Source organism: Prionailurus viverrinus, chromosome A3 (assembly GCF_022837055.1).
Source record: "Prionailurus viverrinus isolate Anna chromosome A3, UM_Priviv_1.0, whole genome shotgun sequence".
Classification (NCBI taxonomy): domain Eukaryota; kingdom Metazoa; phylum Chordata; class Mammalia; order Carnivora; family Felidae; genus Prionailurus; species Prionailurus viverrinus.
The window spans coordinates 45242539-45263551 of NC_062563.1; the positions used below are offsets into that span (position 1 = coordinate 45242539).

General features: G+C 40.2%; 1 protein-coding gene across 9 annotated transcripts in view; it reads left to right on the top strand.

Moving 5' to 3' along the window:
* The window catches only part of CFAP61 (cilia and flagella associated protein 61), a 289083-nt gene that overhangs the window by 70948 nt on the left and 197122 nt on the right, over positions 1 to 21013 (top strand). For all 9 annotated transcript variants that reach the window (XM_047854160.1, XM_047854163.1, XM_047854162.1 and 6 more), the window contains one exon: positions 12649 to 12740. In XM_047854160.1, the coding sequence (XP_047710116.1) occupies positions 12649 to 12740 (92 nt within the window). The remainder of the gene's footprint in view (positions 1 to 12648; positions 12741 to 21013) is intronic.

Below are 21013 nucleotides of genomic sequence, written 5' to 3' on the forward strand. Positions count from 1 at the left end.
TTGTTCTTAATATTAAATGGAAAGTTCTGAATACATTACCAGTAAGGATGACTTTGTGAATACCCATGAACAGTATAAGGAAGTCTCTGTATTTATAGTTTGCTAAGAAATTTATCAATAATGGTTGTTGTTTTTTTTAAATTGAATTTAATTCTATAAAATGCTTTTTTTCTGTACTTGCTGAGATGATCATATGATTCTTCATTATTCTGTTAATGAGGTGAATTACATTGATTAATTTTTTGTATGTTAACTATTTTGTTAATAATATATTTTTATTTATAGGCAGTACTGGATTCTTTGCTAATGTTTTGTGGAGGATTTTTGCAGCTACATTCATGAGTGAAATTGGTCTGTAATTTTCCCTTCTTGAAACATCTTTGCCAGACTTTGGAAATGAGGTTCTGTTGGCCTCATAAAGCAATTTGAGGAGTATTCTTCCTTCTTCTATTTTTGGAAGTTTATGCAAGGATAGAGATGTTTATTCTTTAAATGTTTTATAGAATTTACCAGGGAAGCTGTCTGAACCTGGTGGACTTTTTGGAGGAAGGTTTTTGATTGCAATTTCAAATAAATTGTAGTAGAACTATTCCTCTTTGTCTCTTTGGTTAAGTTTGTAATTTTTTATAAGAATTTGTACATTTCTTTACATTTCCAAATGCATTAGGATAAAGTTGAAGGCATTCTTCATTTTTTTCTATTATGCTTTTACTGTTCATAAGCTCTGTAGCAATGTTGCCTTTTTCAAAATTCCTGACCTTGGTTATTTGTATTTTCTCTCTTGAATAGTCTTGCTAGTGGCTTATCAATTTTTTTAGTCTTTTCAAAGGACCAATTATTAGCTTGTTTGGTGCTCCCTATTTTATGTTTGTTACTTATTTTATTTTTGATCTTTTATTATTTCCTCCTTTTTAATTTTAGGCTTAATTTTTTTTTAACTTATTTTTGAGACAGAGAGAGACAGAGCACGAACAGGGGAGGGGCATAGAGAGAGGGAGACACAGAATCCGAAGCAGGCTCCAGGCTCTGAGCTGTCAGCACAGAGCCCAATGCAGGGCTTGAACTCACGGACTGACCTGAGCTGAACTCATGACCTGAGCTGAAGTCGGACCGACTGAACCACCCAGGCGCCCCTAGGCTTAATTTGATGTTTGTTTTCCTATATCTTAAGATGGATTCTTAGCTCATTGATTTTCAGTTTTCTTCCTTTTTTCTATGAGTTTTTAAACTAGAAATATTATTCTCTGCCTGGAATTAGCTACAACTCACAAGTTATGTAATATATTCATTATCAATATATTTTTTTAAGTTTATTCATTTTGGAGAAGAGAGAGAGACAGGCAGACAGACAGAACATGTGGGAGGGGCAAAGGGAAAGAATCTGAAGCAGGCTCCACACTGTCAATGCAGGGCCCTACATGGGGCTTGAACTCACGGTTCAAGTGGTGAGGTCAATGATCTGAGCTGAAATCAAGAGTCAGACACTTAACTGACTGAGCCAGTCAGGTGCCCCTCGTTATCAATATTTTTGAAATTTCACTTCATTTATTCTTTGGCCCATATTTATTTAAAAGAATATTTATTCTCAAACATATGGGGATATCTGTTATGTATGTATGTATGTATGTATGTATGTATTTAATGCTTATTTATTTATTTTGAGAGAGAGAGAGAACACAAGTGTGGGGAAGGGGTAGAGAAAGGGTGAGAGAGAGAATCCCAAGCAGGCTCCACACCATCAGTGCAGAGCCTGACACAGGGCTCCATCCCATGAACCATGACCATGACCTGAGCTGAAATCAAGAGTCGGATGCATAACTGACTGAGCCACCCAGGCACCCCAAACAGTCTTATTTTTGAAGGGGTTGTATGTTGGCCCTAATCATTTCTGGAGAGCGACCTATCTCCCTTTGTTTTTCTTTTTTGTAGTGTCTTTCTTTTGGGTCTTCTTTCACTTCCTAAACAGGGGTGGTTTAGGTCCAGTTACCCGTATTGATTGAAGGCCTTTGGAAGATTTTTAAAATGTGAATTCCACTGGTTCTTCTTCTTTTAAGCTTCTAAATCCTTCCATGAATAATTTGCTTTGGTGCACAAACACATGGACTGGAATATCAAGGGGCTTCCCTCTCGGTTTATCATGGAGATGAATCCAAATCCCATTTGCACATTGAACCACTTACAGTGGCCAGTTCCGTGCAAAACCTGGGATTCCTCCTCTACCTGCTCTGGCAGCTTCCCAGGCCCTTCACCACCACCTTTGTCTTCCCTGCCTTCGGCCATGTTGCCCATGGGCCCTTTGCTCCAAACTCGTGGGATGAAAACTTTCCGTTTGGAATGGAGTGATCTTCTGGATCAATCTAACATCTTCATTTTGTGTGATCACAAATTTAGCTTGCATGGTCTAATGTGCTTTCCCTCTTTTTCTGTTATGTATTTATTTTATTTTATTGTGTTAAGAACACTTAACATGAAAACTACCTTCTTAAATTTTTTAAGTGTACAATGCAGTTTTGTTAACTGTAGCCACAGTGTTGTTCAGCAGATCTCTTGCATGTATTCATCTTGGATAACTGAAACTTTATACCTGTTGAATAGCAGCCAATCTGCCCCCCCCCCCCCCATTATCCTCTCCTTCCAGCTCCTGGCTTCACCATTCTGCTCTATGCTTCTATGAGTAGAACTGTTTTAGGTACCTCATATAAGTGCAATCATGCAGTATTTGTCCTTCTGTGACTGACTTATCTCACTTGACATAACGTCCTCAAGGTTCATCCATGTTGTTACCATATTGCAGGATTTCCTTCTTTTTCAAGGTTGAATAATTTTCCATTGTATGTATATACCACATTTTCTTTATCCATTTGGGATGTTCTAGTTATCTTTTTATTACTGTGTGTTAGTTTAATTGCATTGAAGTCACAGAACCTACTTTGATCTTAATCTTTTAAACTTTGTTGAACATATGGTCAATTTTTGAAAATGTTCCTTGGGTCTATGAAAAGACTATCCTGTAGTTGTTAGATGCAGGGTTCTATATGAATCAGTCACATTTGATAATAATGTTGTCAAATATTTTATCCTTATTGACTTCATCACTTATTTGATCAATTAATGAGATGTGTCTTAAAATCCCCTGCTTTGATTGTGGATATACTGATTTCTCCTCAGAGTCTAACATTTTTCATTATATATATTGAATCTGTGTTATTAGGTGCATAATTTTTAAATAATTATATCTTCTTTGAATTAAAAAAATCAGTTATAACGTGTCCTCTTCATCTCTAGTGATATTATTTTGCCTTAGAATTACTTTTTCGTTTTTTCTTTTTTTAAGAGACAGAGAGAGAGAGAGAAAGAGAGAGAGCACTTGAGTGGGGGAGGGGGCAAAGGGAGAGAGAAGATGAACATTAAGCAAGCTCCATGCTCAGTGCGGAGCCTGACATGGGCCTCAATCCTATGGCCCTGGGATCATGACCTGAGCCGAAATCAAGAGTCGGACACTTAACCAAATGAGCCACTCAGGTGCCCCTAAAGTCTACTTTTTCTGATTTTAATATGGCCATACCTGCTTTCTTTGATTCATATTTGCATACCGTATCTTTTTTCCATCCTTTTATTTTCGTTCTTCCTATTTCATTACATTTTAGATGTGCCCTTTATAAACAGCATAGAGTTTAAGTGTTATTTTTTTAATGTTTATTTTTGAGACAGAGAGAACATGAACAGGGGAGGGGCAGAGAGGGGGGGGGGCAGAGGATCCAAAATAGGCTCCATGCTGACAGCAGTGAGCCCAATTCAGAGCTCAAACTCACAAACTGCACAATCATGACCTGAGCCAAAGTCAGACACTCAAACGACTGAGCCACCCAGGTGCCCCAAGTGTTCTTTTTTTTTTTTTTAATTTTTTAAATTTTTATTTATTTTTGAGAGAGACAGACAGAGAACAAGCAGGGAAAGTGCACAGAGAGAGACACAGAATCTGAAGGGAGCTCCAGGCTCTAAGATGACAGCACAGAGCCTGACATGGGGCTCGAACTTACAAACTGTGAGATCATGACCTGAGCTGAAGTTGGACACTTAACCGACTGAGCCACCCAGGTGTAATAATCTAGAGTGACAACTGTTATCTTTTAATTTGAATATTTAGTCCATTTATATTTAATGTTCTTATGGATTTATATCTACCACCTTACTTAATAGATGTCACCTGTATTTTTATGTTTCATTACTAGTACACTAGTACATTATTTGTGTCTTTTCCTTTCTTAATCTCACCAGTGTCAATTTAATTAGTATTTTCAAAGAACCAGCTTCAGGATTTGGTTAATTCTCTCTATTATCTTTCATGGTTACATCAATAACCCATTACCACACTAGTGCTGCCAGCAAACAGCTACCAAACCACAGTGGCATACCACAATAAGGATGTTTTGCTGATACAACTGGGGTTATTTAGGCAGCTTTCTTGATCTTGGCTGGGTCTTCTCACATGACTTGGGGTTGGTTGCCTGTTGGCTGATCTAGGCTGGCCGTGGCTCTGCTCTATGTGCCTCTCATCCTTTCAGCGGGCTAGATTGGGCGAGTTCTTATGGTGACCACAAAGGTGCAGGAGACCAAGTGGAAACACAAAAAGCCTCTTGAGGTCTAGGCTTTGAACTAATACACATTATTTTATCTAAAGCAGATCACACAGCTGACCGCAGAATCAGAGGGAGAGGAAATTACATAGCAAGGGCCTAAATACAGGGAGGGTAAAAAACCAGCATCATCATTTCAACCCTTATTCCCACAAAAAAGAATAATGCTAATGATTTTGATCATGACCTCTTTCTCCTCTTCTATTGGAGACACAAACTCCAATTTAGCCTGGAGGAGGCTAAAACCTATGGTCTCATCTCAAGACAATGACATGGGAAGGGTGCCTGGGTAGCTCAGTCAGTTAAGCATCCTGCTTAGCTCAGGTCATGATCTCACAGGTCCATGAGTTTGAGCCCTGCGTCTGACTCTGTGCTGACAGCTCAGAGGCTGGAGCCTGCTTCAGATTCTGTCTCCCTCTCTCTCTGCCTCTCCCCTGCTCACAGGCTGTCTCTCTCACTCTCAAAAATGAATAAATGTTAAAAAGTAAAAAAAAAAAAAAAAAGACAATGATATGGGGATTACCAGGGAATTAAGCTCAAGTTCGTCATATTGTATGGTGTGGAGTCTGCACTGCAGTCCAGTTGGGAAAAGTTTCCTTGAAAAGTAAGAAAAAAGTCCTTTCTTTTCCTTTAATGCAGCCTGCCTAGTGTTTTTCTTTGTATCATTGTGAACTTTATCATCAGCCTCTTGCTGTTCATTCAGCCATTCAGTAAACACTGAGTACTTCCCATATAGTAGACATTAGGAACCTAGTCTATAGTCTAGTACATGGTGAGTCTAGTACTGTCTAATGGCAGGATAAATATGCAGGACAAATTAATTTACAAAAAGTGAAGTGTTTTGAAGGCTAGAAAATTGTGGTGGGACTATAGCAGAATTACACCTAAGTCATCTTGAGAGCATCAGCATAGAATTCACACACAAAAAGCTTTTGAGTCAAAACTTCAAAAACTAATTGGAGCTTTCTAGGTGAATAAGCAGAAAGATTTTCCTAGTAGAGAGAACAAAATGTACAAAATAAGGAGGTATTAGAAACCATGGCTTATTAGGGGAAAGTACAATTTCAGTGTTTCTAGAGCTTTAAGTGGGGTAGTGACAGGAGATGGAGCAGGACAAGAGATTGAGGGGAGACAAGGCTTTACATGCCTTGCAAAGGAGATTAGATTGTATCTATTCACAACATACCTGAAGCTGATCCATGAGGAATTTTCAACTAGAAAGAAGCCCCATGGTCAACTTCTGGTTCACAGGAAGACTTTCCAAGGGTCACTGGAGTGTCCAGGAAAGAGATGAGGAGGGACTGAACCAGAACATTGATTATGGATGAAGCCTGGGACATATTTTGGAGAATTAATTGAATTTGATGTTTTACTACATATGGAGAGGGAAGGTTATGGAAAAGGGAAAAATCAAGGATGACTGCAGAAACTAGGTAGATGGTGGAACCACTTTGCGATATCAGAATAGTAAGAGTGAATTAATTATTTGATGGAGATGCTGTGATTTTGATTTGGGCAAGTTGAGTTTGACCTTCCTAGTAAGTATTTGGATGGTCACAGTACTCCTTCAGTAACAGGTGCCCGTTGAGGTACACTGAAACATTACCTCCCCAAATATGCTCACATTCTGATCCCTGGAACCTGTAAATATTACTTTAGTTTTGGGGAAAAGGTATTTGTAGGTGTGATTAAGGATCTCTAGATAAGGAGTTTGTTTTAGAGTATCTCAGGGGCCTGACATCCCATCACGAGTGTCCTTTTGAGAGAAAGAGACAGGGGGGAGATAATACAGACAGAGAGGAAGAGGCATTGTGACCATAGAGACAGAGATTGGAGTGATGTGGTCACATGGCAAGGGATGCTGACAGCCACTATAAGCTGGAAGCGGTAGGAACAGCTTCTTCCCAAATCTCTGGAGGGAGTGTGTCCCTGCTGGCACCTTGATTTCTGCCCATGGATACTGATTTTGGACTCTATCTTCCAGAATTGTGAGAGAATACATTTCTATCATTAAGCTACCAGGTGACTGTAATTTGTCACAGCAGCCCCAGGAAAGTAATATAATTACAAAGAAGATCACAGGATCAGAGGCAAATCAAGGAAGGAAAACTGTCAAGAAATAAGGAAGTCTTTGCTCTTCAGCAAAACTCCTAGAAAGAGTTGTCTACTCATTGTTTCCATTCTTTCTCTCTCTCTCTTTTTTTTTTTTTAATGTTTTTATTTATTTTTGAGATAGAGACAGAGCATGAGCAGGGGAGGGGCAGAGAGAGAGGGAGACACAGAATCTGAAGCAGGCTCCAGGCTCTGAGCTGTCAGCACAGAACCTGATGCGGGGCTCAAACTCATGGACTGTGAGATCATGACCTGAGCTGAAGTCAGAGGCTCAACCGACTGAGCCACCCAGGCTCCCCATTTCCATTCTCTTTTACTGTCTCAAGGCTACTTCTTAGCCTTCGGGTCTCAGCTTAAATGTTTGGAAGGACTTCTCCAACCACTCAATCTAAAGCAGCACCTGGGGTCTCATTTTCTACATGTCATCTGTCATAACTTAATGTTTTCTCATTCACTAACTAACTTGCTTTGGCAGTGCAAGTTAGTCTTGTTCATTGCTGAAACCCCTAGAATGTTAATGTCTAACAGATGGTAGGTGTGAAATATAAATTTTTAAATGAATGAATAAATAAATGAACACTGTGTGCTTTATTCATATGCCTTCTTTAGCAGCTTTCACACAGAGAGATAAGGGTGTGTGTGCGTATGTGTGTGTGTATGTGATCACTTGTGAGCCTTGTAGAATATGAGGGCCTACATCTTATTCATTACTCTGAGAATCTCAAAGTGCTTGCAACTCGTCGAAGTTTAGTGGAATGATTTAACTTGAACCTCTAATCTTTCCCCTTCTTAAAATTAAATGATTTAAATTCATGTGGCAGGCTTTTTTGAAACCATTTGTAATATTGTAATAATAAATAAAAATGGCTATTTTGTAACACATTGGACAAATATTTTGGACATTTAATAATTTAATTGGACATTTAAAAAATCTTGATTGCATTAGTAACACATGAAACTGTCCTTCTTTGAAAAATTAAAATAATGCAATTGAAGCTGAGTTCCCATTGAACCACCTCCAAGTCTGGTTCTTCCTTTCCTCCCCAGAAATAGCCATTATAAAAAATTTAGTGTGTGTTCACCCGGACCTCTTTTTTATACTTAAAAAAAAACATTTATTTATTTATTTTGAGAAAGAGGGAGAGAGCTTATGAGCAGGGGAGGGGTGCAGAGAGAGAGAGGGAGAGAGAGAGAGAGAGAGAGAGAATCCCAAACAAACTCTGTGCTGTCAGCGCAGAGTCCACTGCAGGGCTCTCTCCCACCATGAGATCATGATGTGAGCCAAAATCAAGAATCGGACACTTAACCAACTGAGCCACCCAGGGGCCCCACTCTTTTATACCTTTATATGAAGTCCTTATATTGATAGAAGAAACACTACCCTTTTGTGGCAGTGTTTTTTTTTATATAAAAGGTGTCTTTGGGGTATGTGATATTTTGATATTTGCTTCTCCACTCTTTGAGATCTAATAATGTTGGTACACATAGGTATAAGACACTCCTTTTACCTTCGGGGTAGTATTCCATCCACTGCATGGAATGTGCCATATTTGTTCTTAGATGGACACTTAAATTGTTTCTGCTCTTTTGTTATTGCAAAGGGTGCTGCAGTGAACATCCCAGCGCATGTCTCCTTGGATCCCTTGCAAGTTTTCATAGGCTGTTTCTGGAGTTCTTCTTGCTGGGCTTGGAAGTACTCACATGGCCACCAAACATGGCCAAACCAGTGGTCTTTCTCCAGACCCTTTCACAGTTGTTCATACTCAGTGTCAGCCTTTTAAACTTTTGACAATCTGATAGGTGTGAAAGGAGAGATCATTGTTTTAATTTTATTTCTCTGAACAATATTGAGAATGAACACTTTTATGTGTTTATTGGTCATTTAAATTTCTGGACATTCATTGCCTTTCCTAATGGGTTGTTTCTCCTTTCTGTAATTCAGTTATTCCATGAGGTGTGTTGCAAATATTTTCTCTATGTATCTACTTTGGGGGGAAAGAGGAGAGAGCGAGCATGTGCATGTGTACATGCGAGCAAGGGAGGGGCAGAGGGAAAAGAAGAGAATCTTAAACAAGCTCCATGTCCAGTGCAGAGCCCAATGCATGGCTTGATTTCAAAACTGTGAGATCATGATCTGAGCCAAAATCAAGAATTGAATGCTTAACTGACTGAGCCACTTAGGTACCCCTCCCTGTATCTACTTTTTAAAAAAACTTCTTTTTCGGGTACTTTTGACAGACCTTTTAGATTCTGATGTGGTCAAGTATATATGTTAACTAACTAGAATTAAAATAAAAACTTAAAATAAAAATGCCTGGCATACACACAAAAATAAATAAATAAAAAGTATTTTGCTTTTCATGACTTCCACCCTTTTGCAGAAGGATTTTTAAGGAAGAATTTCTCCACCACTGAGATCACAGATTATTCTCCTATAACTCAAACATATTTTTAAAAAAATTAAGGGGGCACCTTGGTGGCTCAGTCGGTTGAGCATCTGACTTCAGCTCAGTCATGATCTCACAGTTCGTGAGTTTGAACCCCACTGTGCAGTCCGCATAGAGCCCACTTCAGATCCTCTGTCCCCTCTCCTTAGCCCCTCCCCCACTTTTGTGTATGCGCGCGCTGTCTCTCTCTCTCAAAATAATGATAATAATAATAATAATAATAATAATAAACCTGTTAATGTATTGGAAGTGATTTTTATGTATAAAATGAAATAGGGGCTCAAATTAATTTTTTCCCATATGGTGAGCCAGTACTATTTATTATATAGTTTATTCTTTCTTCACCAATTTGAAATGCCACCTTTACATATGTCAGCATTTTATAATTGTCTGGCTCTTTTCTGAATTCCATTCAGTTCTGTTCCTACTTGAATAACACATTAACTATGGCTTTATAACATGTCTTAATATTCATTAGGAAATTTGGCCTACTTTTTGTTCTTATTTCTTAAAATTCTGTTGTTGACTGTTTCTTAAAATGTCTTAAAAACGATTTCTCCATATTTATTCTTTATTTTTCATATTTACTCTTTTAGAATCCGTTTGTTTCATTTCACTAAAAAATTTTTCTTGGGAGTTTTGGTCTATATTTTAAAAAATGTTAAAAACCACCATATTTTTTACTATTATTTATTCCTGCAGCCATCAAAATGTACTAGTTAGCTTTCCACGTGTACTATCACTATTGGGTAAAGAGCAGGGCAGATCCAGGTCTTGTGGGACCCAAAGTCTATACAATTTGAGAGCCCTCTTTGAGAAAATAAATGTAAAATTATGAATGTAATAGTAGATGCTGTGCCATGGGAGGGGCCTTTACTGGGAGAGGAGGCCTGAACCTCCAGCTTTATTAGCTCCATGGTAAACCCATCCCATTTTAGCAATCTCAAGAGCAGGAACATAGAAAATGGTGCCTCTACTCTCACTAGTTTGTAATTTCTAAGCTGCATAGGTAGTGGAAGCAATAAAATAATGGGTAAATTTGCAGCCTCAGTGGTGGTGTTAGTTGTGTGTTATATAATACCAGTGCCTTGACTTTTCCCTGGGATAGTATCTCACATTTGAGAATCTCACGACACATAATCAACATTAACTAATTAAACCTCACAAAACTCTGGAGACACAAGAACGAGAGATATTGCCTCACCTCACCCAGTTCTGAAATGCAGCCTCGTCTGGGGACGATGTGGTCACTGCTTGCTAATAAGTTGCAATACCCCACGACAGTTTAGCCAAGACAGTTAGCTGTTGTAGTTGGTAATTGTCTCATGAACATTAGACTATAAAACACTGAAGTCACTGGGATTATCAGCTCATAGCGAATCTAATCCATTCTTTAAGGTTTCTTACTTTTTGGTAATTTTTTCCTAATTATAAAAGAAATATAGGGGGGCACCTGGATGGCTCAGTTGGTTAAGCATCCGACTTCGGCTCAGGTCATGATCTCACAGTTTGTGAGTTCAAGCCCCGCATCGGGCTCTGTGCTGACAGCTTAGAGCCTGAAGCCTGCTTCAGATTCTGTGTCTCCCTTTCTGTCTGCCCCTCCCCTGCTTGTGCTCTGTCTCTGTCTCTCAAAAATAAATAAACGTTAAAATTTTTTTTTTTTAAGAAATATAGGCACAGCAAAGATCTGGTATGTTGTTTTTTAGGGGGGGGTAGTTATTCAAATTTAAAACAAAATAGAAAAAAGCTGTCTTTTAAAAAATAAAGTAGAACTTTAGAATAGGGAGTTATTGATATATATGTTTTTTAATTCAAAAGGTTTGCTGCTGAACAAAATAGATTGATGGTATAAGACGGAAGAGCATCTGCCTTTAGGTACTATATTGCTGGACAGGGGGATCAGGGAAACTTCTGCGTGCTGGGAATGCTTTAGGTATTTATTTAAGTGATTGTTACATGGGAGTAGGTATATGTAGACGTTCATGCATTTTTACCGTATGCACATTATATCTCAACTACAAAGCAAATTAACATAAAAAGCATGTGACTTGTCATCATGAGAATGCCGTATAGACTTTCTGAAAAGCTTTGCAGGGAGTAGCACATATTCAGGAGTTAGAGACTTGAGACATTCCCCATGGCATGTTTCTTCAGAAGAGGGATTCTAGGTCCTTTGCTTCTCTTTCCAGATTTTCTCTCCATGCCAAAAGAGCTACCCCTAATGCTGGGATCTGATTCTCAGTCATCCTACCTTCAACATTAGGTACCTCTTTATCTATATCCTTTACACTTCCCTGGGCATCTAATTTTTCTCTTAGAATTTCATTTTGTTTCACTCAGCTACATCTTTGCCAGAAGTAAGTAAAAGGTGTGCCGTAATCTGGGGACTGGGGGTTGAGAGGTATCTGCAGGGGCCATTGCCCTGACTGGCACTGGAAGAGCAGAGTGGGAGAGAAGGGAGCAGAGAGGATAGGCTACCTCTGGCCCCACGAGGTCTGATGTGACCATTAGAAACAAGAAAACGGAGGGGCAGGCCCATGCTGGCAGCGTGGAGGGGCAGCCCTTGGGCACAACCTCCCAGGGCGTCTGTGAACAGCTGCCAGAGCTGAGAGTCTCCAGCGAAGCAGACACAGGGCAAACCAGAAAGGAGGAGGTGGGAGAACGGAGGGAGGAGGAGGGGGAAGAGAAGAAAGATCAACAAGAGAGTAGTTGAGAGAAAGGGGCAGAGAGACAGGAAGAGAAATTCGAAGGATGAGAAGGAAGATGTGCAGGAAGAAGGACAAGAATGCAGAAGGAGGAGGGAGTGAAAGGAGGGGGATAAAAGCTCTGTAGACAAAATGGGAAAGTTTTTTTCCTACTGTAATTTTTAGTGAAGGTTAAATACACAAACACTACCCTGATTATTGACTTTCCAGAACAGTTAAAACAGTACTTTCTTCCTTAGAAAGTAGAGAAGTGAAAATAGTGGCCACTGTCCGACTGCATGCTATAATATTTTCAAACAAACAGAAAGCAGCCCTTATGCTAATTTTCAGCGCCCATGTTTCCAAATCATTTCAAAGCCTGCTACCCAGAAGGTTGCTAATCGATTGTTTGTAAACTTGAAAGGGGATTCCCATGAAAAGACCAGTGGTTCAGGAACCTCGAGGGTGAGGGCCCCCTGTGGGCAAGGCCAGGCCTACAAGGCCAGGCCTATCACTGCCATCACTTTGCTCCCACAGCTCCTATAGGGGCAGATATCATTTTATCTCCATCACATGCATAAGGGCACCGTGAGGTCAGAATTGGGGTGGGCTATGCTTCCCACCTCATGGTACTTCCCTCTGCACTACAGTTCTTCAGATGTGCTGCATTTTAGAAACACATCAATTACCATGCTGTCTTCAACGTCCTGTGACTGTGAAGATATTTATTGTCTATTTTCTGTCCTCATGCCACTCTTTCTCTCAAAGATGCTAAGCTCAGTAGTAGCAGCCACAGTTTCCTGAAAATAGTGGAGGAGCCACAGAAACAAGTCATTCCAGAGACCATGGAAAGCATTCAGGTAATGGAGGTCATTCACCCACGCCTGGGGCCCCGGGGTGGGCCTAGGAGCTATCTGTGTTGTGGGGTCAGGGGCGTTCTTGGTGCTAGGCTCATCATCAAGAAGTTGTGATCTGATGTGGAAAAGATCTCACTATCACTAAGACCAGGGAGACAGCAGGCAGGAGGAAATACTGGGTGCGTGTTTATAACAGACAAATCAGAGCCTCACCGCTAGCTTCAAGAATACAGGTCAGAATGGAGTTTCATCCTTGCTCTTCCTCCCTTCTCACCCATTCCCTAACTTCAGGAGGCTGAGGCAGATGAAGCTGCTCATTTAAGGCCAGGTAGAAAATCCAGACATACTGAAGAGACTTATACACTGCCCACATAGTCAGATGAGGCCCTGTTTTCTTTCCTGGAAGCTATAGAGATGCCCAACACAGCTTCCTGGAGAGCCACTGGCTCCACTTGTCTTTGGCCTCAGCAGGAGCCCCACCACCACCTGCACCCTCCTGCTTCCAGGATGACCTGCACCGTACTGCTGCCAGAGTTCTGCATGTGCTGCTGCCACCCTAACCTAAAGAAGGAGTTAGTCCCACACCAAAGGAGGCCAGTCAGCCACGTAATAGATTACATAGAAAATGGCGGACAAGCCAACAGATCCAGCCATTGGCTGGATTTATACTGGATACACACACACACACACACACACACACACATATTATACATATAATTATTATATATTATATTTATTATAATTATAGTAATACAAAACAATATATTAATATCAATTAATATTAATTAATATATAATAATTATATTATAAATATACAATTATATTTATCATAATTATATATTATATAATTATTATATGTAATATATATTATATATTTATATATTACTGGATTATATTTATACTGGATTATACTACTGTGGTATAAATGGCCAAATTTATCGGGCTCTGGGTCCTCACATACTCCTGCAGGACCTCAGGGCATGTCTCTTGTGTCCTTAGGAATAAGGCCTCACCTAGTGGGTGGGACAGGAAAATGGTCTCCCTTTTAAACAGGCTAATGTTGCTGGCCTAGTCCTACATCAGCACTGTGTGTGGCCAGAATCCCAAGGCGTGTTTCCCTACCCACTCCTTCAGCTTCTGGTCTGCCTGACTTCTCCGTCCAGCTGGGCCCAGAACCCCTCCTGAGCCCAGGATGGGGGGCAGGTGCTAAGCCATTGTTTCTGGACTTCAGCCTCCAACTCTCTTTTTTTTCTCCTTTTCAGCCTTGGGTGAAACAGTATTCCCCCTTGCCCATCAACTCGTGCAAAGAAAATCTTGGGAACAGGAGGATGGAGGGAGGACTTTTATCTTAGCACTAGGCCACCTGGCTTGTCCTCCCAGATTTCCACATTGTCTCTGCGGAAAATGCATTCTTATGCCCCAGACCACAAAAGGACCCAACCTGTAGCTGGTTGGCTGTTATATTTCAAGTGCTGGTTTATTTTCTGAATGGAGGTTGGGCATGCACAATGGTCAGGCACTTTGCTATGTCTGAGTGTACTCAGTGGGGGAGATGAAAGCCCTAATTCACTATGTGGGAAGGAGGATGGGAAGCATCCCAGAGGAGGGGAATGAGGGACACCTGAGCCTTTTTAAAGAAGGTTGTATGACATGGATTAAGTTGAGGGAAATGAAGCTGATGAATAGAATTAATAATAATAAAAGAAAAAGAAACTTAGTACAAAGAACTTTTAATTTTGGCAAAAATGGAGTAACAGAGACCAGATTTATTCTCCTATAGAAACAACCAAAAAGTGGCCAAAATGTATGAAATAACAGTTCTTAAGACACTGCTTATCAGGTAACCAAGGAAAGTGATGCCCGAGAGATGGAAAATAAGCCAGGTGAGCTCTCTGATTGCCCCAGCCTCCTGTCTTGGGAGACTTTGAGGCCACAGCACAGGGCAGAAGAACCCAGTGGGAACCTGATGGACTCTCTGAGTTGAGGAGGCAGATCTGTAAATCCATGGAGACTAAAGCCACTAAGGTTTGCAGGACCGAGTACCAGAGAGGAGAGAGCTGTGCAGAGACGTTAGACACCAGCAGAGGGTCACCCCTGTGTATTCAGTTGAGGACTGATCAGCACAGTCATGTAAGGAAATAGTTAAGGTCAGGCTGAGGATAGAACCTCCCCAAAGGAGTAGAGTTCACAGTGCCAGTGCTCATCCAAAGCTGGAGCTAGTGCCTGTTCCCATCAGCTAGACTGGAGAACCTTAGGACCCACAAGGCACTGGGAGAGTGCACAGAAGAGTCTTGCCTGCATCCGTAGTAGGGAATAATTAGTTCTAGACAGAGCACTGCTCCAGTCATGTCTAACCTATCTTTAGAGCAAGAATTGAAAGCATCAAACTGCTCCCAAGTGACTGAATCCCAGAGCAAAGTTCAAGAATAGGTGTAGGAGTACAAAATTATCTAACACCCAACTAATCTAAGTGACTGTGTTTGGAATTCAACAAAAAATTAGCAGGCACTCAAAAAACTGGGAATATATGATGCGTAAGGTGGAGATAACTCATCCAATTGAAATTAACCCAGATATGAAGCAGATGTTAGAATTAGTGGACAAGAACATTAAAGCAGTTATTCTAACTATCTAAGTTTCAAAGGTCATCGAGAGACATAGAAGATATAAAAAACACCCCAAATAAAACCTCTAGACATAAAAAGTACAATTCATGAGATGAAAAATACACTGGATTAACCATAGATTAAACATTGCAGAAAAAAAGCTTACTAAACTTGAGATAGAAATGAGAAGTAAAAAATAAAAAAGATCATTGTATCAGTGAGCTTTGGGTTAATAAGTAGCTAATATGTGTGCAATCAGAGTCCATAAAGAAGAAGAGAGAGCAGTTGGAACAGAAAAAAATATTTCAAGAAATGAGGACTAAACACATTCTAGATTCTATGAAAACAGTAAACCCATAGACATAAGCTCAGTAAACAGCAGGCACAAGAAATACTAAGACAACTAGACCAAAACTCATCATAATCAAATCATGGAAAACCAGTGAAAAAGAGAAAATCTTAAAAGCAAGCAGAATGGGGGGTGGGGAGACAAGTTGGGAAAAGAAGAACCAAAATAATGATTGCAGCAGATTTCTTATTGGAAACAGTGCAAGCAGGAAGACCATGCATTGCATCTTTAAAGAACTGGCAGAAAATAAACTTTCAACCTAGAATTATATGTCTATGAGTATCTTTCAAAAATAAAGGTAAAATAAAGATTTTCATCTACACACAAAAAGTGGAAAAATTCATTAACAGCAGACGCATACTACAAGAAATGTTGAAGTCCTTCAGACAGAAGAAAAATGATACCAGATGGAACTCTGGATCTACACAGAGGAATGGCTAGCCCTGGAAATCGTAACGTAAATGTGTAAGATTTTGTTCTTCTTATTTGTATCTCTTTAAAAGATAATTGATTATTAAAAAAAAAATAAAAACAACACAGTGTGGAGCTTATATAGAAAATGTAAAAAATGAAATGTATGGCAAGACTTATACAAAGACCAAGAGGGGAGAAATGTAAATATATTATTTGAAGGCTTTTCTACCATACCTGAAGTGGTACAATATCACCTAAAGGTAGATGTGATAAGCTAAAGATGTATACCATAAACTCAAAAAAAATATTGACGTTACAAATCAAAATCAGAGAGTTATACTTAATAAGCCTACTGAAGAGAGAAAGTGGATTCATAAAAATATACAACTGGGGCACCTGGCTGACCCAGTTGGTAGTACATGTGACTCTTGACTGCAGGGTTGTGAGTTTGAGCCCCATGTTGGATGTAGAGATTACTTAAAAATAAAAATCCTTAAAAAGATATATACAACTAATACAAAGAAGGCAAAAATATGGAAAAAGGACACCTAGTAAACAAATAGCAAGTTGGCAGACTTAAACCTAACCATATTGATAACTACATTAAATATAGTGTACATTGACTATCCCAAAGATCATATAAGGCAGAAATAGATTAGATGAAAAAGGAAGACTGGGTTATATGCAGACTACAAAAATACAAACTACAAATACAAAGATACAATAGGTTGAATACAAAGATACAAATAGGTTTAAATTTAAAAGATACAAAAAGACACAGCATGCTAACACTAATTGCAAGACAGCTAGTAGCTTTATTCACTTCAGACAAGGTGGATTTCAGAACAGGGAATATTACCAGAAATAACAAAGGTCAAAAGGACATAATAATCCTAAATATTTATGCATCTAATAGAATTTCAGAACACATGAAACAAAAATTGATAGAACTGCAAATGCAAATGAGTAAATGACCATATTTGAAGATTTCAGTATCCTTCCCTTAGTAATTGATGGAACAAGTAGAAAATCAAGAAGAATATAGATCCTAAGGACACCATCAACAAATTTGACCTAATTGACACTTAAGAACACTCTATCCCCAAAACAGTAGAATACACATTCTTCTCATGTGCACATGGAACATTTACCAAGATAGACTGTATTTTGGGCCACAAAATAAATCTCAATAAATGTAAAAGGATTTAAGTCATCTAAAGTATGTTTTCTGACAACAGAAGACATTACAAGAAGGCAAAACTCCAGATTAATAGCTCTAATGAACATCAATGGAAAAATCCTAATAAAAATTTTAGTGATTTGAATCAATATATAAAAAGATAGTAGATGGTCGGCGGCAAGATGGCGGCTTAGGAGGACGCTGGGCTCACCGCACGTCCTGCTGATCACTTAGATTCCATCTACATCTGCCTAAATAACCCAGAAAACCGCCAGAGGATTAGCAGAACGGAGTCGCCGGAGCCAAACGCAGACGAGAGGCCCACGGAAGAGGGTAGGAAGGGCGGCGAGGCGGTGCGCGCTCCACGGACTGGCGGGAGGGAGCCGGGGCGGAGGGGCGGCTCGCCGGCCAAGCACAGCCACCGAGTCGGGCTTGCAAAAGCGGAGGGGCCTGACGGACTGTGTTCCCACAACAAGCGCGACTTAGCGTCTGGGAGGTCATAAGTTAACAGCTCTGCTCGGAAAGCGGGAAGCTGGAGGACAAAGGGAGGGAGAGCTGCTGAGCCCCCTGACAACAGAGCTCAGTTTGGTGGGGAACAAAGGCGCTCGCCAGCGCCATCTCCCCCGCCCATCCCCCAGCCGAAATCCCAAAGAGAACCTGTTCCTGCCGGGGAACTTGCTCGCTCCGCGCAAACACCCAACTCTGCGCTTCGGCGGAGCCAAACCTCCGGCAGCGGATCTGACTCCCTCCCGCTGCCACAGGGCCCCTCCTGAAGTGGATCACCTAAGGAGAAGCGATCTAAGCCTGCCCCTCCTGCCCCCGAGCACCTTGCCTACCCACCCCAGCTAATACGCCAGATCCCCAGCATCACAAGCCTGGCACGGTGCAAGTAGCCCAGACGAGCCACACCACCCCACAGTGAATCCCGCCCCTAGGAGAGGGGAAGAGAAGGCACACACCAGTCTGACCGTGGCCCCAGCGGTGGGCTGGGGGCAGACATCAGGTCTGACTGCGGCCCCGCCCACCAACTCCAGTTATACACTACAGCACAGGGGAAGTGCCCTGCAGGTCCGCACCACTCCAGGGACTATCCAAAATGACCAAGCGGAAGAACTCCCCTCAGAAGAATCTCCAGGAAATAACAACAGCTAATGAGCTGATCAAAAAGGATTTAAATAATATAACAGAAAGTGAATTTAGAATAATAGTCATAAAATTAATCGCTGGGCTTGAAAACAGTATACAGGACAGCAGAGAATCTCTTGCTACAGAGATCAAGGGACTAAGGAACAGTCACGAGGAGCTGAAAAACGCTTTAAACGAAATGCATAACAAAATGGAAACCACCACAGCTCGGCTTGAAGAGGCAGAGGAGAGAATAGGTGAACTAGAAGATAAAGTTATGGAAAAAGAGGAAGCTGAGAAAAAGAGAGATAAAAAAATCCAGGAGTATGAGGGGAAAATTAGAGAATTAAGTGATACACTAAAAAGAAATAATATACGCATAATTGGTATCCCAGAGGAGGAAGAGAGAGGGAAAGGTGCTGAAGGGGTCCTTGAAGAAATAATAGCTGAGAACTTCCCTGAACTGGGGAAGGAAAAAGGCATTGAAATCCAAGAGGCACAGAGAACTCCCTTCAGACGTAACTTGAATCGATCTTCTGCACGACATATCATAGTGAAACTGGCAAAATACAAGGATAAAGAGAAAATTCTGAAAGCAGCAAGGGGTAAACGTGCCCTCACATATAAAGGGAGACCTATAAGACTCGTGACTGATCTCTCTTTTGAAACTTGGCAGGCCAGAAAGAATTGGCACGAGATTTTCAGGGTGCTAGACAGAAAAAATATGCAGCCGAGAATCCTTTATCCAGCAAGTCTGTCATTTAGAATAGAAGGAGAGATAAAGGTCTTCCCAAACAAACAAAAACTGAAGGAATTTGTCACCACTAAACCAGCCCTACAAGAGATCCTAAGGGGGACCCTGTGAGACAAAGTCCCAGAGACATCACTACAAGCATAAAACATACAGACATCACAATGACTCTAAACCCGTATCTTTCTATAATAACACTGAATGTAAATGGATTAAATGCGCCAACCAAAAGACATAGGGTATCAGAATGGATAAAAAAACAAGACCCATCTATTTGCTGTCTACAAGAGACTCATTTTAGACCTGAGGACACCTTTAGATTGAGAGTGAGGGGATGGAGAACTATTTATCATGCGACTGGTAGCCAAAAGAAAGCTGGAGTAGCCATACTTATATCAGACAAACTAGACTTTAAATTAAAGGCTGTAACAAGAGATGAAGAAGGACATTATATAATAGTTACAGGGTCTATCCATCAGGAAGAGCTAACAATTATAAATGTCTATGCACCGAATACCGGAGCCCCCAAATATATAAAACAATTACTCATAAACATAAGCAACCTTATTGATAAGAATGTGGTAATTGCAGGGGACTTTAATACACCACTTACAGAAATGGATAGATCATCTAGACACACGGTCAATAAAGAAACAAGGGCCCTGAACGAGACATTGGATCAGATGGACTTGACAGATATATTTAGAACTCTGCATCCCAAAGCAACAGAATATACTTTCTTCTCGAGTGCACATGGAACATTCTCCAAGATAGATCATATACTGGGTCACAAAACAGCCCTTCATAAGTTTACAAGAATTGAAATTATACCATGCTTACTTTCAGACCACAATGCTATGAAGCTTGAAATCAACCACAGAAAAAAGTCTGGAAAACCTCCAAAAGCATGGAGGTTAAAGAACACCCTACTAACGAATGAGTGGGTCAACCAGGCAATTAGAGAAGAAATTAAAAAATATATGGAAACAAATGAAAATGAAAATACAACAATCCAAACGCTTTGGGACGCAGCAAAGGCAGTCCTGAGAGGAAAATACATTGCAATCCAGGCCTATCTCAAGAAACAAGAAAAATCCCAAATACAAAATCTAACAGCACACCTAAAGGAACTAGAAGCAGAACAGCAAAGGCAGCCTAAGCCCAGCAGAAGAAGAGAAATAATAAAGATCAGGGCAGAAATAAACAATATAGAAACTAAAAAAACTGTAGAGCAGATCAACGAAACCAAGAGTTGGTTTTTTGAAAAAATAAACAAAATTGACAAACCTCTAGCCAGGCTTCTCAAAAAGAAAAGGGAGATGACCCAAATAGATAAAATCATGAATGAAAATGGAATTATTACAACCAATCCCTCAGAGATACAAACAATTATCAGGGAATACTATGAAAAATTATATGCCAACAAACTGGATAACCTGGAAGAAATGGACAAATTCCTGAACAACCACACTCTTCCAAAACTCAATCAGGAGGAAATAGAAAGCTTGAACAGACCCATAACCAGCGAAGAAATTGAATCGGTTATCAAAAATCTCCCAACAAATAAGAGTCCAGGACCAGATGGCTTCCCAGGGGAGTTCTACCAGACGTTTAAAGCAGAGATAATACCTATCCTTCTCAAGCTATTCCAAGAAATAGAAAGGGAAGGAAAACTTTCAGACTCATTCTATGAAGCCAGTATTACTTTGATTCCTAAACCAGACAGAGACCCAGTAAAAAAAGAGAACTACAGGCCAATATCCCTGATGAATATGGATGCAAAAATTCTCAATAAGGTACTAGCAAATCGAATTCAACGGCATATAAAAAGAATTATTCACCATGATCAAG